General features: G+C 46.8%; 2 protein-coding genes across 2 annotated transcripts; both read right to left on the bottom strand.

Moving 5' to 3' along the window:
* Positions 1-1,066: 1,066 nt before the first annotated feature.
* Positions 1,067-8,778, bottom strand: LOC146197339 (uncharacterized). The gene is made up of 6 exons (XM_084596469.1): positions 8,631-8,778; positions 7,105-7,215; positions 5,097-5,288; positions 3,559-3,684; positions 1,933-2,076; positions 1,067-1,623 (listed from the first exon to the last, which is right to left on the bottom strand). Exons 1-6 carry the CDS (start codon positions 8,776-8,778, stop codon positions 1,601-1,603), a joined length of 744 nt encoding a protein of 247 aa, XP_084452595.1. The 3' UTR covers positions 1,067-1,600.
* Positions 8,779-9,232: 454 nt separating this feature from the next.
* Positions 9,233-17,646, bottom strand: LOC146197338 (kelch-like protein 10). The gene is made up of 5 exons (XM_084597169.1): positions 17,413-17,646; positions 12,731-12,937; positions 11,456-11,574; positions 10,166-10,392; positions 9,233-9,435 (listed from the first exon to the last, which is right to left on the bottom strand). Exons 1-5 carry the CDS (start codon positions 17,644-17,646, stop codon positions 9,233-9,235), a joined length of 990 nt encoding a protein of 329 aa, XP_084453295.1.
* Between the last annotated feature and the right edge of the window lie 9,227 nt (positions 17,647-26,873).

Raw genomic sequence — 26,873 nt, 5'->3', positions numbered from 1 at the left:
ATTTGAGAAAAATCCTTTCTACAGCAATCAGGAAGCCCTGAGAAACGTCTCCTCACGGTGTACACCGTTTGCTATCAGTACGAGGGTAACAATAGAAAGTTTGTAGATCGGGACGTTATAAGGAATGGTCTCTTTCGAAAGAAAGTGCAAAATTCAAAGGAAATAACCCAAGCTAGCCAGATCTAACTCAAAGATGCAGTAGCTGTGCTTCGACAGAGAAGGAACGCAGGTGGTGTCTTTATGTTGGCGTGGTGACTGCACGCTAAAGAACGCCAGGTGGCTGAACTCGAAGCTGAACTCGAAAACTGCGCGGTAGTTACGTTTTCGTTTTCTCATAATGAAGCTAGTATTCATTTCTTTTAAAAGGTAAGAAACTTCTGTTTTCGATACATTTTGCGCACATTACTTCTTCGTTCGTAAAATGCCGTCTTTATTAGCTTTGAGACCAGCATTGAAGGTTTTCAATATTGATTCCCTGCGAGCCAAACGGACCAGAAACGAAAAGGGTGTAGGGGATCTATGCTTTGTTTTCTGTGCCTATTCCTCACCCCGGCGGGTGCTCCAATTTTTCTTTTGAATCCCGTGGGGTTCGTTATATGCTCAGCTTCCTGCAGAGGCCTTCAATTTCGTTACTGGATATCTCTTCTCCTGTTTTTTTTGTTTTTTTTTGTTAGCAGATTTTGTGACAGCTTTGTCCTGTATTAGGGCGTGTATCTGCACCATCCCCATTTAGGTTTTGCGGTGACGCTTTACCTATAGCTCTTCCTCCTCCCAGCGCCCAATTATGACCATAATTAGGTCCCAAAATCGTTCTTTAATTAGAGGCGTGGATGGAATTTGTGCTCTTTGGCTCGCAGAAAGGGTTTTGAGTGGTTTCACTCAGACTTCTCCAAAGTTCGTTTTTTGCACAGTTTTGAGTATTGCTTCCTGCTGCCCTGTGTAAAGTTGCAAGTGAGAGGCGTTAGTAAAGGGCTCACCATGGTCTCCATGTTTATGACAACACTCATTTCACAAACAACTTCGGAGACGTCCACAAAGGCATGAAGTCTCTTTCAAACGTCTCCCTGAATTGTTCCTGCAAGGACTGCAGCACATTTTTCGGCTATGCGACCTTGAGCGTGAGTCACTGCCTATCAAGACAGCGCCGGTTAATCACTGAATGCTCACATGTTCACAGAACAAATCACATCTCCAGAGTAGAACACGCTTCAACCAATCTCCCTAATACCTCTTGCTTGAAGCCGATGACTTCGCTGACAATCCTGTCTGTGAGTAGGCTTGGGTACGTCGTCACTATGCGGATGTCACTGATTACCGCTTTGGCGCGTGTAACAGAATGCCAACACTGTTCATGCAGGTAAACTCGATCGCTTTTTCTGGGCAATGCCTCGTTTCGTCACACTCATTACGCTGATCGATCCCATGGTTTTTCAAGAACAGCGGGAAAACTGACGCCTTTTGAAATTTGTCGATTTCAATCCTGCATGGTTGCTGAATTGCTTGTGGCTTTCTGTGTCCTTGCAGTGAAAGCCTGAACTTTGTGGTCATGTGGTTTTAAAATCGATTCGGAGCGCCCCTGTTCCCGGCCATCTTGCATGCTTCACGCAGATAGTCCGAGAGCTCCTGAAAACAAAAGAAACAATGAATAAGTTTTATGAAATATTGCTGATCGTGCTTGAGAAAAAGCACCTTTTTGCTCACACTAGCTTGTTCAATTCAAACGTATCAAAATTACTGTCTGATATCAATGCCTCTTAATTATGGACAAGACCCCCATTGTCTGCTCGGGACTCAAGACCTGAGGGTACGTTGTATGTGCCATGTTCACAATTTTGCACACATCACCCACACTATATCCATCTCTAATCACCATTTTCGGATGACGAAACCTAGTAATAGTCAACTTTGCGAAATGAAAAAGAGAAATCGTACCACGAGTGGCCAGGCGCCTGGCGAGTGAAAGGCTCTTCACATAGCAGCCGGCCATGGCGCAGACCGGCTCGTTGAGTGGAACGCCGGGGCGCCAGGTATTTGTCACAGGAGAGTAGCATTCAACGTTGGCTATAGCGCATCTGCCTGCGTTTAGTGCGAAAGGACATAAAGGGAAGCACATTGCGTTGATGCTTTGCAAGCTACAAATAATGTATGATTTATTCAATGCAATATTTAGCGTAGAAGTGCAGCAACCACTAATGTAGTTATCATTTTGCACTCCTGTCAAACCACGGGTCGGTCCAACATTTAGAGAAGAATAACTATATAACTAGTTTCCACGTACTGAACGGAAGCAACCGTTTCTATCTACCTGGCAGCCTCATTGTTCACGCTCCTTTGATATGTCAACAATAACGGCTTAATAGTTATTTATTCATTCAAGTCCATTCCTATGAACAGCATTCCTTGGGTGACCTGATTTTCAAGAGTTTAAAATCAAGAGACTACATCGAACTCGTTGTTCAGAAAGGTAAGTCGAGAAAGATTTTCGCGCTATATGCCACAGTCCGCGGCAAATGTTTATACTTAAATCCACCTGCAAAGCCTTAAATGTGCCAGTGTTTCTATTGTTGCAACCCCTATTGAACCTGCTGCTGTAGACTTTACAAAAAGAAGCTTGCTGTATCTTCACTTTATTATACTTACCGTCCTTATTACTTTAATTTTTGCTGACACCACGCAAAGTGAAAAGCTTTAGCGTAGCCGTCTAGTACCCAAATCTGCCCATGCCAGCGTCGTAAGAAGATCGATATATTTTAAATGTTACAGATGTTTTAACCTTGAATGCTACTCTAGACGAGGGTCTCGCCCGAATTTTGACCTTGCTTTTTTCATCCTAACTTTGATACGCCATAACTGCTGATTTGTTGACTGACTGATTGAATCAGACTGCCTATCTGACTTACAGACAATCTCACTGGCGGACCGACTAACAGAGAGGGAGACAGAATAGCCGACTGATAGGCTGACTGTATGTAGACTATCTCATTGATAGACATGCAAGAGACTGACTAGCTGAACGGCTGACTGACTAACTGATTAGTTCAATTACAGGCTGACTGGCTAAATGGTTGGCAGAGTGATTAAATACATTTTTTTTCCGTGAAAGGACGCGTCCCCTCAGTGCTGGGTTATAGCTGTCTGCAGATATTGGTCAAATATTTAGGGTAATCTCCCAAGGTGGAGTAGATTTGTAATAAGGGAGTATTTACTCATTGAAATCCACCCAAGCGCCGCCATACGGCTACAAAAAAAGCTATACAGCTTTCTCAGAAACTTCGTAGTTAAAGAAAGTTCGTCCTGGTTCGAGGATCGAAACCCGGGACCACCGCCTTTCCAGGGCAGCCGCTCTACCAACTGAGCTAACCAGGACGGTCAGCAGAACAGATGGTAGGGCGAGAGTGAATTAATCTATAACGGATACTGTGTAACAGATACTTTATCCGCCAAGGCAATTGCAATTGGAAATAGCAGAACTGTAAATTGGCAGACGGTGCTTGGAACTTTTCGCCGCTCCAGAAAACAAGCTAAAGTTAAATGATTCGTAGAGTCAAAGGTGCGCACCACTGAATCCGCCGATGATGTAAAGTTCGCCGTTGAGTTGCGCTACGGCGAATGTACTGCGGCCAATACCCATGGGCGCCATTTCCTGCCAGGAGGATGGGGCTTCGTTCTCCTCGCTGGCGATCACTGCGCAATATGTAGGACGACCAAGTATCAGCAGGGCGCCAAGTAATGAATCGATTACAAATTTAAATTGACTCCACAATCTGCTTGTTAATATATAGGCAGCTAATATAGGCGAGGCTTTAGAAAATAGGTCTCGAACTTTGATTACTAGAAAACAGCATATTGTAAAAAAAAAAAAGACAACATATATTTTTCTTTCCCCTTGCGTATATATAGCCCATCGGGAGCGAAGAGGCACCTTTGCCCTGTTCGAATGCGCTAATCAGAAATCTTAAGCAAAATGACAAAGATGAGGTGATCTGCTATCAACCTGCGCTGTAGAATTGTTATCGAATAGTGGTTATCAACCTATAAGAAACTAATATTTCAACATTAAATGCGTATTTACATATAGCCCCCGTGAATTGAAAGAGAAAACTTAATGTACTAAAATAATACCGAGGTCAACCATATGCAAAAGCTATGCCACGTGTGCAATGTTGTGGATGTGTCAATTGCGCCTGCTCTCTCAAGGAAACCACAAACCGGCCTGCAGCGATAGCACTATAAGAATGAATTCAGTACTATAACGCCTATGGCCACATGAGCGATGCTCTCGAATCTACTGGAATTGGGTCAAAACAACGAGCTGGACATCAAACATGTAATATTCGCGCTGCTACACTGAGGCAGGAGCTTTTTTTAAGCGCCATACAATTGCCGAAAAAGGGTTACCTAAAATTTTAGAAACAGGGCTACCTAAAATTTTAAAACTTGCAAGGAAAAAAATGTAAGTATTTCCATCTCATCTGTTGCTCCGCTATGGCCGCGGCTGTCAAGCGTTTTTTTGTCATCATCAGCCACTGACTGACTGAACCACTGCAAATGAGAGACGTTCGTGCACACCCGAGTGCTGTATCTCACGAGTGTATGAACTTGACTGTTTCTCGATGACCTTGGCTTTATCTCGCGCAGTGAAGCCATATCTTCAAAACCCTATATGTGGTCGACATTTCCAGAGCCCTTTATTGCGGTGTCCTTCATAGCCTGACTCACTTTGGCACAGCTCATTCTATAAATCAAACCATTCATTCTTAGAAATCAATTTTATGAAGGCCTTATGAGGACTCATGTCTATATAGCCTTTATTGGTGGCTATTGCCAAATAATGTAGATGCTACGGATCATGCGATGTAATATTTGTAGCAAGGCCTTCGTACTAACATACGCTCGATCGATGGATAGAATGAAGCTATCACGAGAATGGGACGTCAGTATGGGATAGATTTTCGTGAACCGTTCAACAGGTATGGCAGTATGGTATAGTATGGCATGGTATGGTATGGTATAGTATGGTCCGGTATGGACAGTCATGGCGTCTATGGGTTCCTAAAAAGGTAAGAAGATCCTCAAATCCATTTCATCGTTCTCACTGGTGTTGAGTCGGCAGCGGCCGTTGTATCCGCCGAGGATATATATGCGGCCAGCCATAGCCACCATATGGTGGCCGCAGCGGGGGCTGGGCATCTGCTGCACCAGGCACCACGAGTTGGAGGAAGGCGTGTACTCCTCCACGCTGCTCACAATCAAGCGGCCGTCGAAGCCGCCGCTGACGTACACCTTGCCTGCGTGAGATGCGCACTCAACCAGTGATTCAGACTATGCTGGGTAACCGAACAAGAAGGCAACACACATCGAAGCGGTCATGTTTTTAAGCTGCTTGCTTCAATCATAGTCGGCGTTTTTGGAGCTAACAAAAGTTCACCAGTATGATGTCGTAAAGGCGTGGAAGGAAAAGGGAATCTGTAAATGGATGAATGTAGAGGCTTTAGCGGTCGGGTTATGCATACAGCTTTAACCAAATGTCAACAGGCAGTGCAGTTTGCTATTCTGCTGTATTGTTGAGCCCCAAAGAAACCCCTATGAACGAAAATGTTATCTAAAGCTGCGGATGAGGGTTCTCTTTAGATTAAAGAATCACGAAAGGTTGTAAGTGCTCCACTAAAAATCTGAGAGACAAACACCATTGTTTGGTCGCTTTTAGAAAAGACGGCATATTCGAACGTTATAATTTTTAATGGTATATAATATGAAACGAGCGAAAATCGATTCAACTTGTAGGCCATCCCATTACATGAAGAAGAGAAGTCCTACAATACACTGACAAAATTGTCCGTTGAAGGATGAATATATAAATTTGCAGTGGCTCTCAGCACTTCTATGACGATTCGATGAGTCGACCATTTGCAGTCACTCTACAGATCCGATGAGTCAACCAATTGAGCTTACTACACAACCCGACCTCATTTTTGCGCACCGCTCACTGCGTGCACAATCTCGTTTTCTGGTTTTATGTGTAGATTATTTTTTCATTTTTCGCAACGAAACCAAGTAGTTAGAAGAATTTCGTAGCTCGCTGGTGTCCTTGACGGTCTCGCGACTTGATTGGTCTCACAGGATGAATTGGTTGACAACGAAAGCGTAATAAATTTCTGTTGTATAAATCGCAGTCGTCTTCAAACCCTTCTGTTTCGTGCAAGTCTTTCCTAATAAAACCTTGCCATGTACCGAAGTGCACTCTCGTTGGAAGAAGTTGAGGAACGAGCAAGGAAGTCGCTGCTCTCACCTGCCTTCATGGTGGCCCGTATTCGCTTGAGTGCCAAGAAAGCGGAGTTAAAAATTCCTAATCGCTCTCTTTACTCCGAGAATTTGTACTTTCATGACAAATGTCCTAATCTATGTGCCCATTATAGTCACAGAAAATACGGTTACGCTCTCGCAAAACGGATATAGTCAGTTGATGCGTTGGAGGCTCCTACAGCGCATGTTTAGAACAGTAGAAACCATGTTGGCGAACCACTGAAATTAAGAGCAGATTAAAAACAACTCTTAAGACTGCGTTACAGCATGGCTGAATGTTATACAATAGTGTATAATACACGCTTAGATGGTCGCTTTAACAACATGCCGGCATAAGGAAGCGACTTCAAGCTTGTACTTTGACAGTAATGGGTGTGGTTCGGATGTCTGGTCACCGCAATTTTTACGCTCCTTTGTAGCAAGAGCAAAGCGTAAAAACACGTTCTTCCCAACATCTGTCATAGGTTCGAAAATGAAGTATGGCGCAGGCTGCTACTTTCGGCAGCAGAATGTTGTCGCCAGGACTATTATTGGTCACCAGTGAATAGTAAAGCGCCTTGCTTATGACCCGTGCAAGTAGCCGTCTGGACATCAACTATGATAATAGATTGCCAAATGACGCAATTACGTCTGCACTGTTAGTATAGCCATACGTTCAAATATTAAGAGGGCACAGAAGATTGGAAAGGCAGGAGTACACTTTATCAAAATAAGACTACGCTGGTTAGGGACATTGTGCGCTTCGTCATTCGCAAGGGCATTAGTCATCAGCAGAGATCTGGGTTGATCGTACGGACCCACCTCTGAAGGCGCAAGCTGAACCATCGCTGCGCGCCCTCTTCATCGGGGAGACTTCGGTCCACTGGTTGGAGACGGGGTCGTACCGCTCCACACTGGCAGTGCGACCGAACTCTACGTCAAGGAGCCCGAAATGGAAATGACATTTCAGCGTAACGTAACACTACCTGGCAAATAGGGCAGCAAAACTGTAGTGATAATGCAATCATTGCATGCAGTCTGCATAGCAACCATGCCTTACTGAGCTCCAGCCTCCACTGACCGACTTATGGCAATCTGAATTTGTGTCGCGCAGTTAAATCCTTTTCGCTCTATAGTCAGAACAAAGATGAGCCATTGTTTCTGCAATTTCAACAATGACTACTACTTTCACCTGCAGCAGGCTGATACCATTGTGTCTATTTTTTGCGAGCACGAATGAGTTCGACACAGCCACGTCCTCGCAAATCCTATCCAGTGAGGTATAGCCTTAAAAAGCAAAGCGGACAATTAAACTCCGCTTTAAGGGCATGACACGACAGCGTTTATAGCTCTTGTCTCTTACTCCCCTTGGGGTTTTTTATTCAGGTACTGTTAGAATCAATATGAAGGTGACGTCACAAGCGTCGACAAATAACAGGATCAGCGCCACGGCACAGCATTCTTTTCCGTGGCACTGGACGCATAAGGGCAATTTCCCTTGCTCTATTTATTTTCGGACAACAAATATTTCCTTATACTTAGCTTTAGCGAACATGTAAGTATATTTCGTGCGGCGTATCAGTATTATATTTAATTGGACGTTTTGAGGCTGCTTGTAGTGTGTGTAACGCCACTGCTCCGAAGGCAGAAGACCTGGGTAACTGTAAGTATAGTGCTGAAAATAAAAAGGGCTATTGCCGCAAACACGCTAGCAACAGACTTCGAACAGAAAAAGTAATGCTTTGTCACATGGGACCTCCTGTGGGAGGGACAATATAATGAGAGAGAGAGAGAGAGAGGAGAATGTGCAACGCCGATTTTCACTGCTACAAAATCAGCCGTTGGGTGCCCGGAGCGCAAGGCCGGTCAACGTCCGCGCGATTGCCTTGAAATTGACTCTGTATGTGTATTCTCGTTGCTAAACGCTTAAGCACCAATTCCATAATTTGAGCCTCTCTTATCTCACATACACTAATTAGCATATTTCGGTAAGCTATCACATTATATGAAGGACTACTCGACATACATGCAAAACCAAATCAAGCTTTATCTAGTGCGTGCCTGTGTGGCCGAAGATTAATGTGTCTGGCTCAGGATCGAAGGGTCCTGGATAGTTATATTCACATCTCACCCTCCCAGCCGAGGGAAGCTACCCATTAGCCGGGGGTCTTGTGACGTAACTCACCCCGCCGACCAGTCAGTGGTTCGTCCTGTCAATTCGCAACTAACACTTTAAGGAGTCATAGTCTTAATCTCTGGCTCGCAGCGCCAACTCGTACAGCGGATTTTATGGAGAACGCTGCGCTTAATGCTATCGCGTTTAAACGCTTCACGGCGCAAACGCATACCGTTGCGTCCCCCGATGGCGTAGACGCAATTGTCTAAGGCCGCGACGGCGACGTAGCCGCGAGCTATGTCCATGGCTGAGCAGGACTCCCAGACGCAGCGCTCTGTGTCGAAGCGGTCGCAGGAGCGCAGGTACACGCTTCCCTGCATGCCACCCACCACGTAGACATGCTTGCCTACCAGCACTGCGCCATGGTATGCCCTGAAAAGGATTCGCCCATTTTTCATACAAGCATGACACTTAAAAGCCTGCCGATCATAAATGCCGCTTTTCACGCAATGCGAGTAGTATAATCCACTATGAGCACAATACCGGAGCGCCAATTTATTGTTTTATTTTTTGACTGGTGAGATAACCTGATGTAGAAAAAGCTCTCCGGTTTGTGGAGCATTAGTTTTTCTCTATGGTAACGTAGAACGAATGGAAAGGGAGAGGATAAATATATGTGTATTTTATACTTTCAGCTGCTCCTTTTAGATTCCTATGCTTATCACGGGAAAAATATCCAGTGATTGAAAAAAAACTGGAGGAAAACTTATCCTTGACTTCTAAATAATTAGCGGGTATATTGTTTCGTCACATGCTCATTTCAGACAGCGCATCTTACCTGGGTGTGGTGCTGTACTTTGTGTGCTTGAGCCAGCGGTAGGCGCGGGGGTCATACGCCTCGACAGCACCCTGGCTCTCTCCGGAGCTCCAGCCGCCCACCATGAACAAGATCTCGTGCGGCATGCGCGGAATCCAGCGCTCAGGATCCGAGCAAGAGCAGTGCGCGCAGGGAAACTGAGGTGGTTCTGCTGCAGCGGCTGGAAGAAATTCGCGGCAATGTGCACTTTTTACACATGTCAAGAAATAATTCTCAGTTTAAAGTGCTGCAATAAGACAGTCGAGAAAAACTCAAAAGACAGAAAGCATAATACTCACATTGCCACTTTTAGGATTCCCAAGGGAAGCCAATTACCGATGCCATCAACGCTCTCGCATCATACTAGGAAATTTAAGCGGAGCTTGATTGTGCTCCTAAGATTATCATTGTGAGCATCTTCTGAGCTGCTAATTGCAATTTACATTGTTAAACAAAACCCGAGTTAAAGCTATCGCTCAGAGCTGTGTCACTTTCTGTCCAGTCTCTTCAGGTCATACGATTTCTAATCTACTTTGGAGATTTCAGTGACCCAGCCGGCGTACTCCCGAGGAGAAACAACGCAAAGCGCTATTTGCAATGCCGTTCAGCCCCGATTACTTTGACGGTGATCGGATCGCACTTTGTCGGGTTGGTATGCACATGCTGCAGTCGTGGCTACATTTCTTTCAGTCTGTGTGTGCTTAGCCTACGGATATGGTCACACGGCGACTAGATCATTAATAAGAACTCAATCAAGAGACCTGGTGACAAAAGAATGTTTGCACGAGCTGATACCAAACTGAAAGGCACATAGATGCGGTGCAAACTGTTTGATCTGGGGTAGTTGTTTCTCGAAATATCTGGTGTTGTAATTTACTGACTTGCAAGAAGTCACTGCGGATGCAACTCACAGTTCTTCGATGATGTGGACGCAGTGCTTCCACTTGATCCCGCCACGCCCTGGAGATTGGATGCGAGCTCTTTGCACGCCTCCAGGCCCGCGCCTCCGAAGTGCAGTAGCCGTAAAGGGTCAGGATTACACAAACATGGTCCTCTCCGCAGGGCGTCGCACACTGCAACTTGGTACGCGCTGTTCTTGGCCAAAGTTGGGTTCAAGTGCTGAAATTTGTCGAGTGCCCTGCGCCACACAAATGTATGACAAACCTATCGTTGGTTAGGATTGGTTAGGATTCGCTGGTTTGGTGTAAAAAATCTGAGAAGTTTAAAATCTTCATTCGATTAGATGGCACTTGCAATATCACTGACGCATGCGTTAAGAGAACACATGCTCTATGAAATGCGAAACAGAGCACAGTCGTCGGAGCCTTGACATATGTTTCACAGTATACCGCCACATGCCAGCGCGTGTACTTGGTCCAACGAGTAACCGAGATTGCAATGAAGAGCATTTTTATTAACGACGATGGCAGACATAAGCCTGAAACTTCTATCTGGCTGGCTTTCGTGAGCTTACCTGTGCCAACTGATTCCTGCAGGCTTTAAACATCCGATAATATAGAAGCCATCGTTACGCGAGTCTGCTTTGGGCGACCATTGCGAATTATTACCGAAGTTCATGTTACGTAATTTTTGTTTTACTGGTACATGACTTATTAGCCGAATGTGTTCTGTGAGTCACAAATGAACAGCTTATTAAGGTCCTTGGCTCATAGTAGACCTTACCAATGATTTACGACATGTATTATGAACTGCCTACAAGGTGTCCGGCAATAGATTTGACCACCAAATTGCAGTTGAAAATTACACAATGACATCTGACCCATGTTTTCTTTCAAATTATTTCCGAAGAACTTACGCTTGCTTTCGCGTCTCTAACTGCAAGGAAAAAAAGTATAAATTGCTCTGCAAATTTTTAAATTTACAATAAACATCGTAAGGCGATCTCTGAATGCGGTGGCGTTCGCAACCGTTTTGAGCAAACGCTTGGGGAAAAGAACGCGTCCGTACGAATGTCTCTAAATACGAACCGAGGACAGCGCAGATGAGTAACTCTGGCTGTATTGCATATTGTACTGTATAATCGCGTGCACTTTCGACGACAAGCGTCGTGTGTGTTTAAGCTCGCTCTGTATACAGGGTGCTTTACTCACGATTCTAAGCAGAGACCGACACGTGCGCATTGTAGCAAGGTGAACAAGCCAGCATCTCGCTCCATTGTACTCGAATGGCCTTGCGTATACCATCTACGGATGGCGTACAGCATGTCTGCCTCTCTCCGGACGTTAAGCTCATCCGAGGAAAACAGCTGGGCGAGCAACGCTGCTGAAGCTTTCGGGAACTCACTGCTGTTCCGCCATACCTACAGACAAAGGATAAAAAAAACGTCAGAACTTCTAGGAGATATGTCAACACTACGATACAACGAAATCCCGCGGACGATAGGCTCTGTATGGTAGGAACTAAAAATGCTAGTCGGGTCGGAAGGCTCATACTAAAAGGAAGGCTGGGAGTTATAAGATATGCGAAAACACTGGTGTAGTTCTTTATGCCTTCAGTATTACATGGGTTCAATAAGCAGCATTTACAAGTAGCCGCAAGAAAACACGGCATCTTATCCTTGCAAATAGAGATAACACCTAATGCATGAAAAAACTTTAATGTAGTACCTTTAGTCATTTGAAGCCATCTCTTCTCTTCATACGTTTTGGAAGAATGTCTACTCCACACCTCAATGAGACAATTAAGACGTTGATCGTAAAATGCACTAAAAGTATTTTCGGCGATAACCTATTTGTACTAATGGAAGAATGTTGTGACCAATATTGAAAGAGTGCCCCAACATAAATCCTGCAACCTCGGTTTCTTTTATGGCGACAACTTACTTATCCGACAAGTTTGTGGTGCATATATTAAATTACCTATAATGCTCGTACGCTTCACAAAGCTCCCTCTGCCATCGCGCTGCCTATTTGTCGTGTGAAATTGCAGAAAAGTTTCATCACGTGGCAGCACCAAACTGTTGTTGAGAATTTCGTGCCTGTGCATCTCTCTGTGACCCAAGGCGCACCTGTTGACCTTTTGAAGAAAGGAGATGGATGCGCCATTTTATGTTCAGGCAGCTGCCTCATGTCATTTCCACCGCGAACCAAGAGGAACAGCAGGCAAAATTGGTACTCAAATTAAGAACCATCACCGAGCCATCTGGACAGTTCATTAAGCCACAAATGTAAATGAAACTACATGCATCTCTACTAAGAGGATTTACGATAATAAGCTTCACCACATTAAAATCACGAATTCATAAACGTGCCCAGAAATGGGCATCTTTTCCTTACGCCTTTTTAACTATAGCCAGCACACTTGCTCGCTGAATATCCGTCGTAGCTTTCTCTTTGCTCAATGCACTCAAATGCCACATGGTGCCCTGATCTCTCTTCTGATGACGCCTTGACTGCGGACTGCCAGAAACCAACGGCAACTTTTCATTGCGGACTGTAGAAAAAGTATTAGCTCACCATGTTGAAATTTTCGTGGATATAGGAGAACACGGTTTCACGGAACTCTGGCCAGTGGTGCCACTGTGTCAGTGCGGCGAGGCTGAGGCAGTTGTCCACGTCCATGTTGTGCAGCATGTGGTCGAGACAGATGTTGCGCGCCTCGACCATTAGTAGCATGTCCGCCGCTATCAGCACCTCCTCCACGTTGTCGTTGTTGATGTTCAGCTGCGATGACACCATAGCACATACAGCTGCTCCTCAAAAATGAAACAAACTTAGAGACAAACAGTTTTACGTCGTCTAATTGTTTCTCTCAAGTGTCAGAAAGGAATGAGTTCGAAAAATCTTGTGGCGTAGGAGTGTCGATTGAGGGATAATATTTTACTGTAAACTTGGATACGTTTTAACTGCAACATAAGGTTAGATATGCTAAATTGTTCTGGCTCAATTCAAACGTCTGAATTGTAGTTATTTAATTACCACCGGTAGTAATGGCAAAACTTTATTTGAGCCACTTAGGCTGCTCGGCGAGGGTGGGGAAGGGGGAATAGGAGGGAAGCATGACCATAGGCCCTCGGGCCGCAATAGAGGAGTGGACACGTTTGGTCGTGGCGACCTTCAAGGCCCAGTCTACTATGCGAAGCCGTAACTCCGGTTGTGAGCTGCGCGGAGCGGCCTGCCCTCGATCTTCTGAATGTACTCCTTTAAAGGGGAGTTTAGGTTTATTATGACAAATTTGGTAGATGTGCCCGAAATCAGTTCTGGTACTTGGACATAATATACAATTAGGGGATTTGTCCCCCCTATGTATAGGAGAGAGAAGGAAAGTGGAAGACATTGTGGTGGTTTGAAGTCGATGCCAACTACCTGTTCAGTTTTGGGGAGGGAATGGTGAGGAGGTGGGTAGATTTTATGAAAGTTTCTATAATGCATAGTTATGTCGTGGTAGATGAGGAGGTGGTCTCTCTCACTGCGGAATAATGAAAGGCCGTTTACTGCCCGGTTAACAAGAGCGGGCTTGTTCGTGGACGGCAGTGTTGCCCAGGTGTTCGCAGTGCGCTGGTACCCAGAGGCGGGTGTTGCAACAATAAATAGGGTGAGCAGATTGCAAGATTCTAGCGGCTGTTGCGTGGATTCTTCTTTTTGAATGATACGGCTATCTTTGAATTAGAGAAAATATATTTGTGGAGGAGTGAGTATTAGCAAGGGCTATTGCTGCCTCTTCCACATCGATGGGCTGGGTCGAGTTCCGAATGGTAGCACAAGTAACTTCGCATTGTGTATCCCTGCATCCACGAATGATAAGTTGTGAGCATTGTGGGTCACTGTAGCCTCGAATGCGGACTGCTTAGGATATTCAGCTGCATCTACGTATCTACATAGACTGCAAAGGTCGACGGGGGGTATTGCTTTTGAAGTGCCATAGCTCTAGCAATGCGTTGATCGTGATTGTGCTCCGGATGAGTGTTTTTCGGGAGCGGTGGGATGTAAATATTTGCGCTGATGGTTCGTTCAGCAATACATCCTAAGGAACATCACTCCTCTGCATTTCGCATCATTCTGAATGAAACCCCCATCCAAGCGATCGAACACATCAAAGTCCTAAGCTTCTGCATTTCCAACAACGACACTAACATAAAAGCTGTTCGAAAATTGGTGCAAAACATTACACTTATCAAACGCATCTCCAACCGTCATTGTGGCGTGAGAGAGGCGGATACGCGCTGCCTAACTCAGGCCTTTTGCCTGAGCAGAATTGCCTATCCCTTCCCCTACCTCCACCTCTCCCCCTCAGAGACCGAGCAGGTGAACGCACTTATCAGAAGGGCCTACGAAACGGCCTTTCGTCTGCCCAAAACCACTGCCACCGCCAAACTTCTTCAGCTGGGGGTACATGGTACCCGAAAAGCTAGTCGAGGCACATTTATTGGGAAAATACCATCGACTTGCACGAAAACCGTGAAGCTACTCTTAAACCACCTGCAAATTAGCCTCCCTGGTCAAACCACTGCCATGTATTCCCATCTCTAAACCATCAGTGCAGATTACGACCGGTTATGACAATATATTCTGACGCAGTGATGCCATTCCTAGGAACAAATCCGCCAGATTATCATTGAATTCACCACTCCATCCTCTACTTCAAATATCACGCGTGCAGCTCGCTGCAAACAGAGCCCATATTTATGGCAAAAGCTGGTAGTAAACCGCAGTTGAAGGCTTTTTGTAATCTATAAAATGCAGATGGCATAAAAATTACTGCCCCTCCCGCAATCGATAGTAGATGCAAGCTTGCATGAAATGGTTACTGCACAGAACATTGTAGATGCGCCGAGCCACACTCTTGAAATCGGTCTAAATCGCATCATGTCGCATCAAACCTTTGTGGTCGCTTTTCTATTCGTCCTGTTGTGTAATGTGCGGCCTAAGCCGTTGCGGTCAGTGTAGGCCTTGTCACTTTTGTGACCACCTGCATAATCTCGACACTGTCGGCAGGGATGAGCAATCTTTTGTTGTGGCGCATAACTCAACGAGCGATTGCGTTCCACAAGACAAAGCCCCGCTGCGGTGGCGCAGTGGTTAAGATGCCCGACCACTGTGTGGAAGTACCCGGGTTCAAACGCGACCGGCGGCGGCAGTGTTTCGACGGCGGCAAAACGTAGTTTCGTCCATGTGCTGTGCGATGCCAGTGTACGTTAACTGGATTGCAAAACTTCATTTCGTCGCTTAAGCAGGTCAAAGGAGAGATGTACTAGATGGTGGCTAGTCCATGGCTAGCGGTGACCTCGTTAACCCGATCGATGGCCCGTAGTTGTATTTTCGGATCCGAGCTGACCAGCATGGCTTCCCACAGCTCGGGAGAAGGGAGCTGTAATAATTGCGCCGCAGGCGGATCATTTGCTCAGTTCCAGAGAATGTGGTCGTATGTCGTTCTAACGTCGCTTATATGTGCGGCTTTCCAATCTGAAGTGATGGGTGATATCACGAAAATAAATTAACTAGCCCATCGTGAATTTCGGGTCATAGGGCGCGCTCACTGCCTGATTGATGAAACCTCGGGCTTGCGCTTGAGCCGCCTCGTTCCCCGGATTAGACGAGTTAGTCGGGGCCCAGTTAGATTTCTCTAATTGGAACAGGGCCCGTATTCCGAGTTCGCGTCGTTATCGTGTGTGTCGCTATCTCCCCGACCTCGAGTCACCTGATTGGTGGAAACGCTTGAAAATCATGTTGCCACCTTTTCAGGTTCCTCAGTGACACCACCCAGTTCTGGCGTTTCGACCAATCAGATGACTCGAGGTCACGTGAGATAGCGATACACCGATAACGAAGCAAACTCGGAGTACAGGCCCATGGGTGTTTTGGAGGATGTGGAGGGAGGTAGGTGGGATGCTGTCCCTCGCGAAATTGCGAATGGCTATTTTAGAATTACTGAATATAATATCAGCGGACGTGTTTGCTATAGGTAAGGCTACGACAGCTTCCTCTGCCGTCTCGGTGGAGGTGGTTGCGACCGACGCGGCTGTCAACGGAGAACCGTTCCTATTCACCGCGACCAGTGCGACCGCTTGTCTCGGAGTTTGCCGATATTCCGTCGCGTCCTCTTACGCTGCATTGGCGTGTCGGCCGTACTTGGCATGCAGGGCGCGAGCCCTCGCCATGTCTTGACCTGCGTGGTGCGCAGGGTGCATATTCTTTGGTAAGGGTTTAATAAAAATAGGGCTTTCTTATGTGTGTAAGTAATTGTGTATTCGCGTTCCTGTCTGGAAGTTGCTCGTAGATGTGTAGTCTTATAGGATGGTCCTACCCGATTTATAGGAAGGAAAAGGCGCGGTAACTGTGTCACTTGTTTTCTGTGGACACCTCAACCGCGCCGCAAGGGAAGGTTTAAAAACTTATTTATAGGAAGGGAAAGGCGCGGTAACTGTCTCACTTGTTTTCTGTGGACACCGCAACCGCGCCGTAAGGGAAGGTTTAAAAACTTATTTATAGGAAGGGAAAGGCGCGGTAACTGTCTCACTTGTTTTCTGTGGGCACCGCAACAGCGCCGTAAGGGAAGGGAGGAAGATGGGAGTGAAAGTGGAAAGAGCGAAAGAGGAGCCGTAGTGGAGGGCTACGGAGTGATTTAGATCACCTGGGGATCTTTAACGTGCGCTGACATCGTACAGCACACAGACGCCTCTTCGTTTCGCCTCCATCGAAACGCAGCCGCCGAGGTCGGGTTCGAACCCGGGTACTCCGGCACAGCAGTCGGGCGTCTTACCACCCCGGCGGGGCCGTAAGGAAAGGGAGGAAGGTGGCAGTGAAAGTAGAACGAGAGAAAGAGGAGCCGTAGTGGAGGGCTGCGGAGTAATTTCGACCACCTGGGGATCTTTAACGTGCGCTGACATTGCACAGCACACGGTCGCCTCTTCGTTTCGCCTCCATCGAAACGCAACCGCCGAGGTCGGGTTCGAACCCGGGTACTTCGGCACAGTAGTCGGGCGTCTTGGAACACTTGAACCACTCCATAAGGGAATGGAGGAAGCTGACAGTGAAAGCAGAAAGAGAGAAAGGGTGCTAAAGTGGAGGGCTCCGCAGTAATTTAGACCACCTGGGGATCTTTAACGTGCACTAACATCGCACAGCCGAAAGATGCCTCCACGTTTCGCCCCCATGGAAACGCAGCCACCGGCGAACCGGTTAGAGCCCGGGGGACTAACCTTGTCTTTGTAGTAGTAGCCGAGTAATATGCCGAGAACGGATGCCGAGACCTCCTTGAGCAGCACCTCCCTATGAGCTCCGTACTCCACGCAGAACGCCGCCGCGAAGAAGGGACTCGTCACGCACAAAAAGGCGCGGTGGGCAACGAACCTGCCCCCGTCGACAGTGAGGACTACGCAGTCATGACCTCCAGTGCTGTCCGGCAGCAGCAGCTTCCCAGACAAGACAGACATGGCTGCCGAGGAAGGTGATGTCATGTACTGAGAGCTCCCTGGGCTACAGCCACCGCGTGAAACTATACTTCGACTTCTTCCGCTTCTGTCGGGAAACCAGGTATTGAGCGGTAAATGAGGCTAAAATACTTTATTCTGTGTGTGTCAGTCCTAGTCTTGGGCTGACAATCCGATTTTAGAGGAGCAGGCAGTATAGCGATCTTTAAAGTGATGCATATTATGTAGTACTAAATCAGCTACATGCTGTAACCAGTTGGTTACAGCACGGATCCAACCCAAGCGGAGGAGGCAGCCAATGCGCTTGCAATCACTACTCAGAAGGATATGACTATAACAGACCCTCAAGAAGCCTGCAGAAACTACGACAGAAGCAGTCATAAGAATCCTCATTTTCATCCAGGAAGACGAAAGTAAGGCGAAGCTGATATGGACACCAGCACAACAGTCCGTAGAGGGAAACGAAGGCGCATGCGCCTTCGTTTCCCTCTACGGGAAACACTCCTACCCTGGGCACTTCAACACATGGACGAGCGCAGCTACCCAAACATGTTACCATATACCTAGAAAAACCTACAGCACTATAGGCTAGGCAGAGGGTATACGCGCTACCTATAGGAAACTATAGTGAGGAGAAATCAGGGTATGCTTTCTTTTTGAGGGGACGCTTTCCCCCAAGCCACCCAAGGGGTTGTCGTCGCTCGATGACGCTGGACGATCTCTTTGCCAAGGTCGTGACAGCGTGTGCCGGCCTGGATCAGACGTAAGCAATGCGGCATCTCTCCGTTCCGAATTGGGAACCTGCAGGCCCTCAAGCGGTTGCATGGTCTCTCATTTAGACTGGATGTTCTCTAGATCTGCCTTCTGCTCACCGCAAAAGGAAACATAAGGGGCTGTATTCGCCTGGAAACCATACCAATGAAAGGCGCATTATCTATCACGCCACCTCCGGCAAGTGAGTTTGGACGGTGCACAAAACGCGGTACACGATCCCTGCGTGGCGTTCCTTGGCGCGCGTTCAAGTGCAGGATTGCAGATGGCAGGGACGCATCCCGCCTCGGCCAATCAGAAAGCTGCAAAAGCGGGATACACTTTGTCCACGACAGATGGGGCTGGGACAGTTTGGCCACCGCCGCGTGCGGCGGCGGCTGGCGTGCCACCGAATTCTTTATCTGTTGTAGGCCGTCATTGCACCCGCCACCGCTTCGGTGGTGGACGACGGCTGTTGTTGCAGCGCGTGTCTTTCTCTCCCTCTTCCCTTTCTTTCTTCTCCATTTTCTCTTCTGTCTGCACGAGGCAGTCTTTCGATGGAGGCGAAACGAAGAGGCGTTCGTGTACTGTGCGATGTCAGCGCACGTTAAAGATCCCCAGATGGTCGAAATTACTCCGCAGCCCTCCACTACGGCTCCTATTTCTCTCTTTCCACTTTCTCTCCCACCTTCCTCTCTTCCCTTACGGCACGGATGAGGTGTCCACAGAAAACAAGTGAGACAGTTACCGCGCCTTTCCCTTCCTATAAATCAATCAGTTAGCGGAGGGGACTCAGCTATGGAGCCAGTAGCAGGCCTGTGTATTTTCTTTTCCTTCTTTCTACAGCCACAAAAACAGCATGAGCCATTTAAGACTTTGCCCCGCCGGGGTGGTGCAGTGGTAAGACGCCCGACTACTGTGCCGGAGTACCCGGGTTCGAACCCGACCTCGGCGGCTGCGTTTCGATGGAGGTGAAACGAAGAGGCGTCGTGTGCTGTGCGATGTCAGCGCACGTTAAAGATCCCCAGGTGGTCGAAATTCCTCCGTAGCCCTCCACTACGGCTCCTCTTTCTCTCTTTCCTCTTTCACTCCCATCTTCCTCCCTTCCCTTACGGCGCTGTTGCGGTGTCCACAGAAATCAAGTGAGACAGTTACCGCGTCTTTCCCTTCCTATAAATAAATCATTTAAGACTTTCGCCTTAAAATGCGGTAGCAGGCTAGCCCCCGTCGCAAGCGGCGGTGACCTACCTGTCCCAGCCCCATCAGGGCCCGGATCTTAGCTTAGGATCTTAGCTTAGCAGGATCAGGTCCAGGGCCGTAGCTTCGGATTGCGGAAAGAACCCGTTACAGTATTGTTTGCGTTACGTTAGGTGTAAGCCTTTGTCACAGTTGTGGGCTGAAAACATGCGGAATGTTATTTAATCCATGTCTTTGAGTGTATAAAACATTGCTTGGTTGCAAGGGCCTTATCATCACTCTCTCTTGATATTTATTAGTACAGCAACCTTTTTCCTTTCATTTAATACCCCTTAAGTTTTTTTTTACATATTCCATTATGGGCACTGAGGTAATAAACAACGTTAAAAAAAAAAGAAAAACATGGCAGCGTTAATGACTCCCACCTGGAATCCCTTTACGGATACTCGTTGGCGAATATTCATTCCTGGGTTCGCGTGTCTCTATTGCCTCAAAATAACTCAAGAGCACTCAGTAATAAGTTCCCACGTTATATATAAATACCACCCGATATTTATGTACAGCGCGCTGGGGACGACATTAAGAAATTTAAGATAATAATTGGTTCAAAATAGAGAAAAATATTTCCAGGAAGAAGCTCACTGGCCGTCAGACATAATATGCAACAGAAGTCTAATTATCTAGACAATAGACTTAACTATATACCTAATGATCCTCCTTTCAAATCTATAGCACATCATGGAGGACTCTCATTCGATTCTGTCAAGCCATCTTATGGCAGCAGAGGCTATTGTGTAACGTTTTTGCGGAACCTGCATTATCATATGTCAATCTCATCCCACCAGGGAGACGGCGGAGAGTAGTAGGAAAGCAGGAACCAAAGAGGTTAAAAAACGGCTGTTTTTTTCTTTATAACCTTCTTGGCAGGAACACGCGTACTATTGTTCGCCCCACACCCATCCTACAGCAGTTTATAAATGTGCACTTTTCGCCACACTCGCTTACATTTAAGCGTAGTAAGAATCAATCGCCAAAAGCAGGCAAATCACAGGTATGCGGCAAAACGGGCGTGACTGCTTTACTTCGGATAGCTTTTGTGAATAACCACGGACTAATGGCTCGCACAATTATTTCGACATAATCGTGCTCGTTCCAACAACTAGAGCAAGAAAACATTACTGTGCGGAGAGAAAGGCCACTGGCCGAAGATTTAGGCAAAGCGCTTTCGTGGCAGCACGTTGTGAAATGCTCAAAGCCCGAATCTGCGTAAGGACTAACAAAGGATCGCCGAAAGGAATTTAGTAATGACGCAAGGTGCATTCAGGCATTAATAACTGCATATATTAAACTTAGAGCTTTATGAAAACCACGATTGCGAGAGGAGAAATAATTACGTACGGCAAGTTTACATGGACGGGCTCGCACGTAATTAAGCAACGACTGGCATTTAGGGTGATGAAAGGATGGGAGTGGACAGCCGTTCATACCTCTTAGGTGCGCTAAAAAGCGGAGAGTATAGGAATGAGTGCACTGTCAAATTAACCCTCCAACGCGGAAGTTTCAACGCTTAACCGCTTTTCTGCAAACGGTAATGATAGTCAAAGTGGCGGACTGATGTAATTTAATGGCCGTTTCTAGACATGCTGCCGCACATTAAGCGGCGAAGGGAGGGGGGCGGGGGGGGCTAGTATAAACTCAAGCTTCACTCTTTGCCGCAAGCGCATTTTGTTTGGGTACTTCGAGGATTTTGAAGATCACCATTGTGCGTATTTAATTACCCGCTCTGCGCAATTTTAGCTCCAAACTGAGCAAACGCTCCCTGTTGGAAGCTTAATTATCCGCAGAACAACGCCATCGCTTTATGCAACGCGTGGCTGGCTGGACTAGATGGCTGTAGTAAGAAAGGAATCTGCGTCGTTTTCTGTGGGTCGACAACGCTTCGTGAAGAGAGGAATGCGAATTCCGGTCGCAGATGAAGGCCCAAGCGTGCTAACACATCGAAGTGTAGAGAGATACATTGGCGTGACAGATGACAACATTTTGACGAACTTCTGTTAGAAATGAACTGTAGTGAATGAGAGCAGCGCATCAAATCAGATTTGGAATTATAAACCCAGCAACAAAGAGAGAAAAAGTGCCACCCTTCTGTACAAGCATAAGGATCACAGCATTTGTTGTGCTCACCTTTTGCTCTTTGAGATATGTTTGTTGCAATAACGCACTAACTTAGATCACAAAGGAGAGTTTTAATAAAACATATTGCCACCTAGAAGTCACTTGAAAAGTGTGAGCAGTCTCACGGTGAAAGCTAATAATCTTTTAAATAATAAAGACACAAGTAAAGTGAGCTTGTGTCCAATCTACACAGGGGCACATGAGTATACATGTCTTGCGCAGATTGGCATCGCATTGGGTCTGTCTGCAACCACACTGGAAAACCGATCTAAAATAAGACGCTGTCTGTGAAATCGTATTTCTAGCTTGATGCTGCTCTTTCTGACCAGCATCAAATGCGCCAAAGTATGCAGGTCATGTCTTTGAACCAGGCACTGGAAGAGGAAATACGGTTTGGTATAGGTGACTGGTTTGAACTAGGATGCGTTGTGAGCAATTTCTGATATCATGTTACATCAGAAAATGCAGCATGGATGTGTTCTTGTCATCGCAGTTTGCTGCTTCTGCACTGCTTCATAAATGACGTTTTAAGTGCACGAATAAATTTGTTTTAAAGGTTTAAAGGTGGCCCAAAGTTTCAGAGTTTAAAGTAGTTTGAATGGGAGCGTATTATAAGTTTATAATTTTAAACATTATAAGACAATACCTTTTCAATCCTTAATATTTCTGACGTACTGAGGGATCCTGACGGTGATTTTAATAAACGGCGAGGACTATGTGCTCTTTTTAAATTGGAATCAAATTTTCCCCTTTTTTTGCTATTTTCGATATTTGTCCGGATTTGATGCATCATAGAGAGGATACCAGTTAGGTGGCATGAGAGATAAGGGGTAGGAGAAAAGTGGGTTTTGTGCTGAGTAGGCAAGTGGAGAATGTGTAAACTCCGCACAAGGTTCGCCTTTCTTGCACTCTAACAGGACGCTAGTCTTCCCTGGTATAGAGCGTAATAAGGATTAAACGTTGTGCAGTCGTTTGACGGACGTGGAGCAATAACAAAGAGATTAATGAGTGAGCCAAGGACCCCGAAATTTCACCACGTCACTGAACAGATTCTGAATTAGCTGTCCTTGCCCAACGTAGAAAGGTTAATTGGCTATAATATTGCTCTTTTGGTGTTCTTCAAGGGAAAACTGAGGGCGAGCTAAAGTTTGCCTGCTCAGAAAAAGCAGCTGGTTGGGACGAAACAGAGGCTGCTTTAACTGCGAAATGAGGTTTCGTAAAAAGGAAAACGTTGAACGAGAACCTCACCAGTCGCCACCACCGGTAATTTCGCAAGTAGCTTCTGCGTCGATATAGTTAAGAGAGATGCTTCCCGCATTGGGAAGTTCCTTCAGTACACTGAATTGAACTGCAGGTGCTTACAGTTTATGCTGATATGGTTGAAATAATAAAACATTAACAAATGAACAATGTGGGCTAAAAGGTGTCAAAACGCTCAAAATAGAAAGGTAATCTTTGCTGATGCTAACTTCGATATATAAAAATTAAAAATGAAAAAAAAAATCATAAAGTGAAAAAAACAACAACAAAATACATCGTTTGTGTGTCGGAAATGCTATTGCAGCGCACCTTTAAGTGCAGAACTTGCCTGTCCCACATATTTTCTTTCGGTTTTGCCGTGCTGTAACCGCGCGTGCCAGCGTTCCAGGTTCCGTGCACGTGAATTGAGGAGAGTAATCTTTGTCCCTCTTGCATTACGTAGGCTGTGCTCACTCTGGAACTTTGTCGAACGTCAGCTTCTAATATTGTGAGGTCGACCAGTCAGTAGTCAGGTGAGCTGCCCACGGTATTGACAGTGTACGTACTCTGTGTGGTCCGAATTTTAAGGCGGTAACAAGCGGAGCTCAGCTTGGTTCAGCTTCGGGAGATAACGAGATGTCTTCGGCGGCGGAAACAAGGGGCGCTGATTACACCTCGAACGGCTTAGTCAGCGACATGGGCTCACTGCTGTCGTGCATCTTGGTGTCCCTTCGTCATAGAGGGTGCTGGGCCTATTGCGGTGAGGTGCTCTCGTGCATGATACTCCGCAGCTGCCACGTCATCTGCGCCGGCTGCTACGTTCAGCTCGAAACGAGGAGCAATGCCTTCGTGTTGGACGCCACGTGCTTCTTCCAGGAAGACGTTGACGTCATACTCTGGTTTATCCAGGACCGCAGCGTGTCACAAGTAAGCTGAAAATATTAAAATTTATGGCTATGTCTAAAAAGTAGCCGCCCCTGGTCGATAGGGGATCACGGCGTTTAAACGCTGATTTCAGTTCTCGGATTGAATTGCCACCGTAGCCGATATAATGTGACATAAAATTGTTCTTTGCAACGTCACTGGTATTGACAGAATCTCAAGTGTTAAGTTATTCTGAAGCGTCAACTAAGGCTCGTTCATTTTAGCTTCGCAAAGTTAAACTTTAGTACCAAGGCTTAGTTGATGAAATATTACTCATTGAGGACTTGATGCTGGGCGTATTAGGCATATTACTTCGAGCGTACTACAATGACGTGTATTAATGCTTGCTTTATGCTCCGTTGCTCTGGCAAAAAACACTGTGAACGCTGCTCTACTGGTATCGAGGGAGCAACTTTACGGCACACATAGGGACTAAACTTTTTTTTTTATTCCGTCCTTATATATTACAAGTTGAACCGATCATTCTGGCCTTCCTTCGCACTTGAAAGGAAGTTCACGAACTAGCAACACAGGACTGTTTTTTAACGCAGTAACTTTGATGCCCCAGTTGTGAAAAAAAAAAAAAAAATTGGTCGACCACCGCAGGCGTACGAATAGGAGCGTTAGTTCAATTAAAATCGGCTTTGCACGAGTCTGATCCGATGGATCTCAAGATGGTGGTGTTCCGTCTCCAGATTTGCCCCGCCGGGGTGGCGCAGTGGTAAGACGCCGCCCGACTACTGTGCCGGAGTTCCCGGATTCGAACCCGACCACGGCGGCTGCGTTTCGATGGAGGCGAAACGAAGTGGCGTCCGTGTGCTGTGCGATGTCAGCGCACGTTAAATATCCCCAGGTGGTCGAAATTACTCCGTAGCCCTCCACTACGGCTCCCCTTTCTCACTTTCCACTTTCACTCCCACCTTCCTCCCTTAAATAATAATAATAATAATAATTGGTTCACAGGAAGGGAAAGGCGCAGTAACTGTCTCACTTGTTTGCTGTGGACACCTGAACCGCGCCGCAAGGGAAAGGGGGAAGGTGGGAGTGAAAGTGGAAAGAGAGAAAGAGGAGCCGTAGTGGAGGGCTACGGAGTAATTTCGACCACCTGGGGATCTTTAACGTGCGCGGACATCGCACAGCACACGGACACCTCATCGTTTTGCCTCCATCGAAACGCAGCCGCCGAGGTCGGGTTTTTTCCGGGCCCCTACGGCGCGGTTCAGGTGTCCACAGAGCAAGTGTGACAGATACTGCGCCTTTCCCTTCCTGTGAACCAACCAACCAACCAACCAACCATCTCCAGGTTGTGGAAGAGTTTGGGGAGCAGCTCGACTTTTCCGAGATTCTTGTTTACTCACGTGTTCTTTCTCGAGTCGGGCGGCACGCTGCTCTTCTGTTTCAGTATTTTAGCGGAAACGGTGGGCTTCTCAGTTTCGGCGTTTCGGCTTCTCGGCGACTACACTTGGCTTCATGACCCACTCGCAAAGCGTTCTCACCATAAAGCCTAGGCCTATGAGGGGTTCCTCCATGGAGAGCTCACTCAGACGCGGTACGCGATGGACGCGGAGGCTGGACGTGTACACGCCGCCCCCCTCCCCCCTCTTCCTGCGAGTCTCCGGTTGTCAAAGCGCCGGCTCGAACTTAATTCCTTTCTTCGCTCCTCCTCCAATGCAACCCCTGTGCGGTGGCAATCAGAGAGCCAGATCGGTGGCGGCGGAATAAGTCGGAGTTATACAACCGCCACAGAAAGGCGTCTGACGCCCGACCACTGTGCAGGAGTTCCCGGGTTCGAACCCGACCACGGCGGCTGCGTTTCGATGCAGGCGAAACGAAGTGGCGTCCGTGTGCTGTGCGATGTCAGCGCACGTTAAAGATCCCCAGGTGGTTGTTGTTGTTGTTGTTGTTGTTGTAGAAAAAAGGAAAAGAAAATGCACGGGCCTGCTACTGGCTCTGTAGCTGAGCCACCTCCGCTGCCTCGTGCAGATAGAAGAGAATATAGAGAAGAAAGAAAAGCAAGAGGGAAAGAAAGACGCGCGCCGCAACAACAGCCGTCGTCCACCACCAGCGCTGGCGTGTGCAATGACGGCCTACAACAGATTAAAAAATCGGTGCCAGGCCAGCCCCCGCCGCAAGCAGTGGTGACCCACCTGCACCAGCCCCATCAGGACAGACTCATCCCCAGGTGGTCGAAATTACTCCGTAGCCCTCCACTATACGGCTCCTCTTTCTCTCTTTCCACTTTCACTCCAACCTTCCTCAGCATTGCAGCGCGCCAGTCTCGGCGCTCCTGTCTTACTCTGTGGCGCAAATGTAGTACTATTTCACAAAGTCTTTATCGGGCCTTCTGGATGTACGCCACAGATAGTGCGCTTTTCCTTTTTGTGTAAACCAATTACTAATTGAAGCAATAGTATGTAAAAGTGATTCAGCGATGATGGAAATTAACAACAAATACTAATAAATTATAATCGATAATTAGTGCGATAAACAATAAAATAGAAAGTAAAACATTAAGAGAAATAAAAGTTTAGGGGTAGTTTGGACTGCTAAACTGCAATGAGGGGATGCGAAGGCCGCTATTGCGTGATGGCGGGAAGTCCTCCACTCCAGCAACTCTTTCTCTTTTTTTTTTCACTCCCACCTTCCTCCTCTTTCTTACGGCTCGGTTAAAGTCATGGTGGTTAGTGTTTGCGAAGAATTATGACAGATACTGTGCCTTCTCTTTCTTGTAAACCAATTTGAAACACCGCTGATAACTGCGGTCTGGGTCTGCTTCTGTGCTGTGTAAATGCTGCGTTCGAGGAAGCGCCAAATGAAATGCATCGCAGGGACGCCTGGCATGCGTAGTGCGAGACCGCCGCAGTTGCGACTACTGGCTACTGGTGACTTGGCTGCTGGATAATGTTGGCTGCAGATTAAAGTTTGTGACAGAGACTGCGCCTTTT

Source organism: Amblyomma maculatum, chromosome 3 (genome assembly GCF_055883805.1).
Source record: "Amblyomma maculatum isolate TAMU_Amacu chromosome 3, ASM5588380v1, whole genome shotgun sequence".
NCBI lineage: Eukaryota > Metazoa > Arthropoda > Arachnida > Ixodida > Ixodidae > Amblyomma > Amblyomma maculatum.
Note: the sequence above shows the minus strand (reverse complement) of the source record. Positions and strands in the feature narration are given on the sequence as shown.

Coding starts and splice junctions, on each gene's coding strand:
- LOC146197339 (XM_084596469.1), bottom strand. CDS start 8,778: ATGCAGGGAAGCGTGTACCTGCGCTCCTGCGACCGCTTCGACACAGAG. Junction 7,216..8,630: donor CGCCATCGGGGGACGCAACG/GTATGCGTTTGC, acceptor TCCTTGACGTAG/AGTTCGGTCGCACTGCCAGT. Junction 5,289..7,104: donor TTCAGCTTGCGCCTTCAGAG/GTGGGTCCGTAC, acceptor CATCTCACGCAG/GCAAGGTGTACGTCAGCGGC.
- LOC146197338 (XM_084597169.1), bottom strand. CDS start 17,646: ATGTCTGTCTTGTCTGGGAAGCTGCTGCTGCCGGACAGCACTGGAGGT. Junction 12,938..17,412: donor GCTACTACTACAAAGACAAG/GTTAGTCCCCCG, acceptor GTGTCATCGCAG/CTGAACATCAACAACGACAA. Junction 9,436..10,165: donor GTCCACATCATCGAAGAACT/GTGAGTTGCATC, acceptor AATTTCTTCCAG/CCGCTGCAGCAGAACCACCT.